The 9,627-nt window shown below is 63.0% G+C and overlaps 1 protein-coding gene across 1 annotated transcript in view; it reads left to right on the top strand.

Moving 5' to 3' along the window:
* Positions 1-977: 977 nt before the first annotated feature.
* The window catches only part of COL16A1 (collagen type XVI alpha 1 chain), a 61,788-nt gene continuing 53,138 nt past the window's right edge, over positions 978-9,627 (top strand). Inside the window, exons 1-3 of the mRNA XM_019547540.1 lie at positions 978-1,073; positions 2,369-2,485; positions 8,801-8,875. Of these exons, the coding sequence (XP_019403085.1) occupies positions 2,401-2,485; positions 8,801-8,875 (160 nt within the window). The 5' untranslated portion in view covers positions 978-1,073; positions 2,369-2,400. The remainder of the gene's footprint in view (positions 1,074-2,368; positions 2,486-8,800; positions 8,876-9,627) is intronic.

Below are 9,627 nucleotides of genomic sequence, written 5' to 3'. Positions count from 1 at the left end.
GGGGGGGCGAGTGGCCCCGGCATCGTGCAGCCGGTGCGGTCACACGAGCTGGCTGGCCCTCGGCTGGAGAAGGGCTTGGTGCTCCACTGCCTGGCTCGCCTGCGTGCCAACCTGGAGGTGCTGCCGGTGGGTGATACGTTGCTGTGTCTCTTTGCACCCACGTCCTTGTGCTGGAGGCTCTTGAGTCATTCGGCTGCATTTCCTTTCTGCGCCTGGCAAAGGGGAGCAAACCTGCCTCTGCAGGGCTGCGCCTGGATCCGGTGCCGGGGTAGAGCAGCCATGGGGCTGCTCTGAGTTGCACGTGGGGAGCAACAACTGCCCAAGCCACTCTCCGGCCCCTATTGCAGGGGCTGGAGCAGGGCTGAGGAAGAGGAGGCCCTGGGGAGGTGCAAGGAGCTGCCATGAGGTGCCCACTGGGTGCAGCGGGGGAGCTGCGCTCTGGCAAGGTGCACGGGAGGCTCCCAGGGCTGCGCCGGCTCCCGCCAGGGCACAGGGGCCCCTGAGCACTGGGCGTTCAGCAGCTCCGACTCCAGCCCCACTCCCCTGCCGCGAGCCGGGGCTGGCGCCTTTGCAGGAGCTATTTTGGTCTGGGAAGTCAGCGGCAGCTCCGGGGGGGGGATGCTGACGCCAGGCCCTGCCTCTGGCCTCGCTCCCTCCAGCAACTGGGGCTGGGGAACAGCGGCCAGGGCACCCCGGGCACCGGGCTGTGCCCTCTGACCCCACGCGCGCCCATTTGCCCTGGCGGGCCCATGGGCCCCTTGGCACCCCGCGCTGCGCTCTTCCCGCAAGGGGGGTCCCCTTGCCTCGGCCTCAGTTTCCCCCTGCACAGGAAGCAGGGGAGGGGGCCGCAGGGTCCCCAGCCTGTTTCCCCAGGGTGGCTCGGCGCTGCGCGGGTTCGAGCCCCGCCGCCGGCGGGCGGGGAAGCCGGCTGCAGCCGTGTCAGGCCTGGGCGGGGAGCAGGGAGGGAAGGAGGGGGTTTCCCTGCCCCGTCCCAGCTGCGCGCACAGCTCCTCCGGCATTGCTGCACGCTGCTGCCCGGGGAGCGGCGGGGCCCGGGCCCGGCACCGGGGCAGGTAAGCGTGGGCACCCCTGCCCTGCCCTGCCCTGCTGCATCCCAGACCCCCCTCGCCCTCCACCCGCTGGGGTGCAGAACAGATGTGCATCCAGCTGTTCCCGCCGCCGGATCCTCCGTCCCCTCCTTTCCTTTGGCCCGGCTGGCCCTACGCCTCCACCTGGCAGGGGGGCAAGACCCTGGTGCCCGCCGTGCCCTCCTGGCTGCTGGGAGCAGGACCCCCTGCCCGCCCGTTGGGCCCCGGTTGCGTGGGGCAGAGCGAGGCGGGGGAGAAGGGGACTTTGGAGCCTGAGGGGAGTCTTTGCTGGGTGGCGGGGGTGTCTTTGGGATCAGCTGCAACATCGGGGTGGGCGACATCGGGGGGCACCGAGCGTCCCTCTGTCGGGGCGAAAAGACAGCCTGAGCTGCCAGGGAGAGAAGGGAAAGGAAAGCCCAAAGTCTCCAGGTGTGGGGCTGGTTCAGGTCTTCTGCCTTGAGCGGGACCTTCGCAGGGAAACGTCTGAGCACAGTCGTGGAGGAGGAGGAGGAGCTTTTCGTCTCGGGGCCTGCTAAAAAAACCCCTTGCCTGGAAACCAGCCCCTGGCAGGCGTCCACAAGGCCTGTGCAGGCTGCTGAACCGGCCCCCGCTCCACTGCATCGAGCAGCTTGCGTCTGGGACCTTCCCCGGGGCGCGGGGGCGCTTGGACCGCGTGCGTTCAGGACGCGCGTCGCCCGAAGTCGGCTTCGGCGTGGCGGCCGCAGCAACGGGCCTGACTGCTGCCCGGTGGAGCGGTGGCTCCGGTGGGGGCCAGGCTGGGTGGCATCTGCACGCAGGGCTGTTCCTCTCTGCACGCCGGCGGGGCGATGCCCGCGGCCCGTCAGAGTCTCGGGGGCTCCGGGGAGATGCTGCACCCGTGACACCCCGGGCAGCGCTCGCTGGGGTCCGGAGCTGGAGGGGAGCGGAGAGGCAGGTCCTGAGAGCAGGTGGCTGGCGAGGTGCTGTGGGGTCAGCCTCCACCCCTTACGGCACGGGCCGGGTGGGTCAAACAGCCGGTCCTGGGACCAGATCGGGGTTCGGGGCGCTTTGAGGCTGAGCCTGATCCCCTGGAGCACGGTTCTCAGCTCCGTGCCTTTCCTGGGCCTGTCTCTGCCCGCCCTGGAAGGCCAGTGCTTGGCCCAGAGCTGCCCTCCAATTCCCCGCTGCCAAGTGCCTGCTCTGGGGCCCCAGTGGCTCCCAGCCGAGGTCCTGCCGATGCAAAACCTAGCAGCCGTCCACTTGGCGGGCACCTGATTTGCACCGGCCCCTTTTGCTTCTAGGGAGAGCAAAGTCTGAGCCCCTCTGAAGCACCATGTGGGGCACCTGGGCCTCGGCCCTCTGCATCGCCGGCCTCCTGGGAGCCTGCCGAGGCGGGAAGCTGCCTGCGTCCGGAGAAGGTAAGCGAGCTGCGGTCGAGGGCAGGCTGGGTTAGGGGGTGTGGGTGCAGCAGTGCCTGGGGTGCTTGCATCTGGAGCAGTAGCAGGCGGGGGATACAGGGTGGCTAGGGTCCAGGCTGCAGGGGCAGGGGGTTGCAGGGAAGGTTGCCGCTCATCGCATGCAAAGCACTGGGTTCGAATCCTGGTCCCCTTGGTGCTTGGCAAGAGGGGGTTTGGCGTGGTTCCTCTGCGAATCTGCTAGTTATTCTCAAGCAGGCACCGGTGCAGCCCAGGCCCTGCTCTGCTCCTGCCCATGTCCCAGCTGCGGGAAGCGTTAGCCCCAAAAGGCCCTACTCTCTTGCCCCAGTTCCTCTGGGGTGCGGATGACACAGAGGATGGCCTGGTGCAGAAGACCAGGGGCTGGGGCCCAGAGTCCGGTGTGGGGTCCTGTCCCCAGCCCTGCAGAAAGGGGCATTTCGGGAAGGCCAGCCTTGGGGCACCTCCAGCCTTTACTGCCTTCATCCTCGCTGCACCTCATTAGGTCCCTTTGCAGCTGGGGACCTGGCCCTGTGACGTGCTCACAGCCCAAGCCATTGCTTTAACCACTGGGCACCCTTCCTCTCTGCCTCCTGGAAGGCAGGGGGGAATTCACAGAGAGAGGTTTGCCCCCCCCTTGCCTTTCTGCTCCATGTGTCAGGGTGTTTTTAAGCCTTCCTCAGAGGTATTGGGTGTTGGCTGCAGCCACCCAGGTTTGACCGGGCTGGGACCAAAGCCCGAGGCTCCTGGCTAAAGGGTCTTGCCCCTCTGCTCGGGGTCAGACTGACGGTGCATTTGGGGTCAGGAGGGAGCGCTGCCCCTGGATCAGATTGGTACGGCCCGGGGGGGTTTCCTTTCCTCTGTCGCTGGGAGGGGGTGGGGGGCAGTGCGTGGCACTACCTGGGATCTCCATACAACAGTGTGTATAACCAGCCTTGTCTAGAAGCAGGACATTGGGCGCTGTGGCCCCCCTGCTTTCCCAGGGGCAGGTTCGGGTGTTACATCTTGCGTTGCGTCGGGTTGACTGCAGTTTTGCTAGGAGGTTGCGCAGGATGGCTTGGATGGGGACGGTCCTGCCTCAGGACCTGATGACCTGGACTAGATGACCTCTGGAGGGCTCTTCTGGCCCGACTTGCCTTTGATTGCATGGGACGGCAGAGTGTGTCCCAGGACAGTGCCCCGGAGTGCTTTGGAGCTGGATGGCGGCAGTGCAGCTGGGGCCATGCTGTCAAGGGTGGGTGTGCACGTGTCTGTCCAGCCCCAGCCCCAGCCTCCACGTTACCTAACAGAGCGGTTCATGGACCCATCCTCTCCTCCAGGCCCCTGCGGGAGCTGCAGGGCCCGGATGCCACCCCCACCTCCCTCCTTCACCCTCTGCACTATGTGGTTTATTAACCGGAAATGACAGGCTGGCTTCCATTTAATGAGCCTGGGATGGTTCATTTAGGACACGCTGGTCCCAAAATACAGGGGACTGCTCTACACTGGGGGTGCCTTCGTGCTCCCTTGTTCCCAGCGCCTCTCCCCTTCCATGCACAGGGGATCTGTCTGCAGGGTGGTGAGGTGCTTTATGGGGTGGGGGTGGGGGTGCCCTCAAGCAGTGAAGGACAGGACAAGAAGTGACCTGCTGGGGTGGGGGGGTCCTGTCTGTAGGGAGCTCTTCCTCCGGGCTCTGTCCTGCTGTCAGGGCTAGTTAAGAGGCACGCTGGCTCTCCGGCCTGCAGCCTCCGTGCACATGAGTCCCCGATGCCCAAAGGGTCCCTGGGGCATGGAGAGCTGGCAAATCCCTCTCCCTGCTGAGAGCTGCTCGCTCCTCCTGCCGCTGGTGTCTCCTGAGGTAGAGAGGAGCTGGTGTCTGATGGGTGACGCATCCTGGGAGAGCATCCCTTGGAATTAGGCCAGGGATAGCACCCCTGCTTTTCAGTGGGGAAACTGAGGCACCGAGAGGGGAAGCAACCTGACCAAGGTGATGCAGGCAGCTGGTGACAAGAGCTCGAGCACCAGTGTCCCAAAACCCCGCCAGCCTGGTGTGGTCTCTGCCCTCTTCCTCGCAATGCAGAGGCCTCTTGTGCAGTCCTTTGCACCAGTACGGTGTGCGTGAAGGTCTGTGATGGTGCGAATGGCTGTTTGGTGGCAACGGAGATCTGAGGCCCGTGCCTTTCCATGGAGCCTCCCAGCTGGGGCTGGCAGGGAAGGCTGGGCCGAGAGCTGACAGAGGGGCTCAGCAATTTGGAGCCGGCTATTGGACTTGGCACCTCAGCCAGGAGCCCTGAAGCTGGGGGTGAGGAGGGGAGGGGAATTCAAGGGCCCGGGCCCCCGTTGGAGTCTGCCCTGGGGCTCCTGTGATGCCGTGTCTGGATCCCACTGTCCCAGCTGCTCCATCACCTCCTGCTCTCCCCACCTGGCAGCCAGGAGGCCTTGGAGAAGCGGGCGAGCCAGCGTGGAGCGCCCCAAAGGTGCCGAGCTGGGCATGCCGCAACCCGGAGCACATGCACTTCTCTGTCTTGCGGTGCACAAGCCTCCCCCTCCAGCTGATCCCCCGACACGCCTGCCCAGGCAAGACGGGCCAAGAGGCTGGAGTCACGCTGGGCGGGGTGGCAGCCAGCGGTGAAATCACTGACGGGGCCTCCTCTTGGAGCAGGTCCCTCTTCCTACGGCGCGGTCTCCCTGCCAGAGGGGCGTGGGGAGCCTCCTTTGCCCGCGAGCACATCGGAGCCCAGATTGCTGGAAACCGGCTCTGTTCTCTGCAAGGACTTGGCATCGGCTGCACGTCCAAGGGCTTCTCTGCTCCTCCAGGCACCGGCAACATCATTTTGTAGACAGCGAAGCTGACCCAGGCCCCGGGCTCTGTGTGCCTTCTTGTTAAGCCAGTGACCCCTGTGGGGGCGAGCAATCGGAGCATTTGCACTAGCAGCACGGGCTGGGCCTGGCCTGCTAATTGTGGGGATGGTGGGAGCAGGTTTGGATGCAGCCCGGCAATGGGAATACGGAGGTTAGCTCCATGCAGAGAGCTGCCCTCTCCCCTTCATTCAGTCTTGGTCCCGGACACGCAGCCTTGGGCATCCTTGGATGGCATCTCTCGAGTCCAGTGGTCTCGTGGTGGCTCTGCGGAGGCTGAGTTTCCAGGCGGGCAGAGGAATTTGCTAAAGGCAGCTGTAGACTGTGCTGCCGTTTGCCGGGGGGGACCTGATGTGCATTTTGTAGAGACTCCGGCAGATCCTTCTCGCTCTAGGGGTAGGCTACAAGGAGCTGGGAGCTGCTGTGTGAGCCAGGCTCGTTGGCTTTGAGTCCAGACTTTTCCATATGGTTCAGCTTTCCCATGCTGAATTGGCCCTGTCTCAGTTACTGAGTGAAAATCCAGCCCGCGGGTCCCAGGCTATTGTTTGCTCACTGGCCAAGCAGCATTTACTATGGTGGCAAAAGCCCATGTGATGTCCCATTTCCCATGCACTAAACTGTCTGCCCAGCTTCTACAAACTGGGATTCTCCTTGGATCCGGTCTCTGCCATGGCCTGCCTCCCTGGCTTCAGCTGAGCCCACAGAAAGCATATTTTGGGAATCGGCTTAGATCTCAAGTCAAGCCTTGAGCATCAGCCCAGTGATGAGGCCGCACAGCAGGCACTGCGGCCTCTCCAGCGCGCAGCAGCCTGAGACAGGTGCTGGAAGTGCCGGGAAAGCAGAGGGGTTAACCTCAGTGTCTGATCTCAGCTCCCCACCACTGCATGCAGCTGGCTTGGAGGGATGCAGCGGACTCTTTCGAGGTGTTGTGGAGTGTTGCTGTGAGCTGTTTGACAGCTACCACCCCAGCACTGGCTGCAAGTCCGCCACAGCAAAGCAGCTGACGTTGGCAGTGCAGGGCTGGAGCGTTCCCCACCTTCTTCCAGTGCTCCTCAGAGGGACTAAGGGCTGGGCTTTGGAGCTGGGGCCCCTGGGGTGGGTTCAATCAGCAAGTCCATCTGGTGCGCTGGTGTGTTGCCGGCATCCCTGGGCATGGACAGGACACGGTTCTGGATTAAAGAGGCTGCCAGCACTCCTTGGGGTCAGTGCTGAGACTGGCTCACCCAGTCATGACAGCAGGGGTGACAGGGCAAAGCAGACCCTGTCTGGGGAGCACGTCCCCATGTGGGGTGGCACAACCCCTCTGGACCCTTTTCCCTCCACGAAGCCAGAGGAGAACCAGGCGGTGCCTTTCGTCCCTCTTCCCAGCAGGTCTCCTTTCTACTTCTGCCTCTTTGCTCAGCAGCTCCACTGCCTTCCCCAGGTCTCCTCACCCCGGGGTACCCACAGCGAGCTCGGCGCGGGCTGTGCTGCCACGGGCTACCCCGTGGTCTTGCCTGAGATTAAGCCAAGCCCTGCTGGGCTCATCTGGAGAGTCAGGTAACCTTGCAGCGGGACGGGTCTTGGGCATCGTCAGTGAGAAGAGGCTGACGGAAGCAGACGTGTCCAGCTTGCAGAAAAAGCGCTTGCAGGGGCACATCATAGGAGTCTTCAGATACTTGAAGGGCTGCCACAAAGAAGAGAGGAAACATCTTGTCTCCCGTGCTGCCGAGAGCGCGACACAGACCATCGGCTTCAAGTTGCAGGCACGTCAGTTCAGACTGGATCTCAGGAAAAAAACCCAACTTTGCTGTTAGGGCAGCGGGGCAGGGGAATAGGCTGCCCAGGGAAGCTGTGGCCTCTCCATCGCTGGAGGTGTTCAGGAAAAGGCTGGACAGGTGTCGGGCAGGGATGATCTAGGTGTAGCTTTGCCTGTGTTTTGCTATATATGCTTCTGGGCTTTGCTGGTTGCCACAGGATGCCAGTAAGGATTTTTCCCCCCTTCTTATTGCTACATGTGCTGGGATTTGCTTGGTTGGCCCCTGCTTCCACAGAGGCATTGCGTGTTGGCTGCAGCGAAGGCTGGGGATTGGGAAAGGAGAGTACCAGTGCTCCTGTTGGGACTTAAACCTGGGGCTTCCTGGCTTGCCCGTCTGCTCAGGGTCACATCGGGGGTCAAGAGGTGTTTGTACCCCATGGTCAGAGGGGGCTTTGGTCTTCCTCTGTAGCAGAGGGCACCACCCTCTTCCTGGGACCTCTGGAGCGTATACGAACCACCTTTACGGCAGCAGGCTGGTGGGCGCTCTGGTCCCCTTGCTTTACCAGTGTTACATCTAGTGCTGCGTCGGGGTGGACTGCTAGATGGGGTGTGTACAGGATGGCTTGGATAGGGATGGTCCTGCCTCAGGCAGGACGTTGCATTCGATGACCTCTGGAGGTCCCTTCCAGCCCGGCTCTTTCACCCCCCTTCTCTTTTGTCTTGACCCCTTTCCCCTTCGCTCTGGTCAAAGTTGGTTATGGGCTTGGTGCCCCAGAGGGGATTCAGAGCTGCCCGAGCCCACCCCCTGGCCTCACCTGGTTTGGCTGGTGGCATCATGCAGGGTGCTCGGGGTATTTTTGGCCTACATTGCTGTAGGTGAGGGATTGAAGTGGTGATTTTGGGCATCTCTTTAGGAAACAGCAGCTTGTGCACTCAGGGGCCCGGGAGACCCCACCCCATCCTGTGCTCCTTGACTAAGTTGATGTCCTGGAGACACACTGCAGGGCCCTGGGCTCCAGGAACCCACTGAGGAGGAGCCATTCATGGAGGAAGAGGCTTTGGCAGGGAAGTCCCTGGCAGTAGGACACGATCCAGGGGTTGGAGACCTGGAGCTGCCCCCCGGGACTCCATGCTCCAAAGAGGAGCAGCTGTGCCCCAGGGAGGGGGGAGCAGACCCTCCTGAAAGGATATTGCAGTTTGGGATGTCCCAGGCCTGGGCCTGGCTGGCCCTCTGGATTACAGTAATGCCTGCCAGGCAGGCCCAGTCTCTGAAACCGAGCAGGGGTCTTGGGCACGGAGTCGGTCCAAAAGCCAGAGCAAAAACAACATCTCTGTCCTGCTCCATCAGCCACTGGCTTGATTTCAGGAGCCCAATGCATTTTGTCTCTGGGTGCTGGCAGGTTCCTGGATCCCCTGGGCAGATGCTGATTTTTTTTCCCAGGGGCAAGTGGAGGCGACGCAGCGCTGTTGCATGAATCAGAGCCAGTCTCCAGCTTCTGTGAGGCTGGTTCAAGCTGATTCCTGCCAGGACAGAAGTGGGTCAGGGCAGGGGATATCCATCCGTGAACAGGGCAGATGGAAGGGACAGCCCCGGGACACAGGCTGGAGCATGGGGATCCATGCAGCCATGCTCAGCCTGACACCCACGCCCCCCACCACAGCTCCCAGCCCGCTGAGCGCACGTAGCTGTTGGGAGCAGCCGATGACAGCAGTTTGTCTTCCAGGGGACCTGTGTCCGCAGCTACAGCGAGAGGAGCTGAGGCTGGAGCAGAGCAGTGACAGCCATGCCAACATCACGGGTAAGGAGCCCTCTTCTTCCGGCCAGGGTCCGTCTGCAGCGTGGCGGGTCCGTGCAGGGCACCACGTGCTCGGGTCTGGGCTGTGGAGCTGCTGGGGGAAACCAAGGTGGGGGCAAGGGGTGCTGAGGAGGCGCTGGGCCCAGGAAGACAAATCCAGTAGGGATTTGGAGAGGGCAGTGAACCCCCTTACTCATCATTACACCTTGGGGAGAGGAGACTTGGGACCAACCACAGCCCTGGTCTCTTGGGGGCGGAAGAGAAGCCTATGACAAACCGTGGCCCCAGGGATGCTGAGCACCTCCTTCTGCAGTGCTTGGGGAAGCAGGGCGGAGGGGATGGGGCGAGGTGTGCGTGGCCCTGCAGGGAGCTGGGGCAGAGCCAGGCGTGGAGCCCAGGTTTTGCAGTGCCCGTGTCTGGGCCTTCAGCGCTGAGAAGCTCTGCGCTGCAGAGGGAAGCTGGCCAGGAGCTTGGGGCTAGGATGTCTTTTCCCCTTGGAAGCTGCTGGTCAGGTTCAGAGCAGCTTGCAGAGGTGAGACACGGGGCCGGCATCCGCCCACCTGCCCGGCTGGCTTCAGAACCTGCCTGGTTCCCAGCCGCGCCCCGGGGGAGCCGGGGGCCCTGGACCCGTGGCTCCTTTCCCTTTTCTGAAGATCTGCCAGGCTTTGCAGCACGTGGCGTTTCCCCCATGCGGTACCACACCAGACTTACCAGCTGGAGGCAGCTATATCATAAATTGGAAGCAGCGTGACCAC

Source organism: Crocodylus porosus, unplaced genomic scaffold (assembly GCF_001723895.1).
Source record: "Crocodylus porosus isolate Cpor-Errol unplaced genomic scaffold, CroPor_comp1, whole genome shotgun sequence".
In the NCBI taxonomy this organism is placed as follows: domain Eukaryota; kingdom Metazoa; phylum Chordata; order Crocodylia; family Crocodylidae; genus Crocodylus; species Crocodylus porosus.
This window is presented reverse-complemented; position numbering and strand designations above follow the sequence as displayed.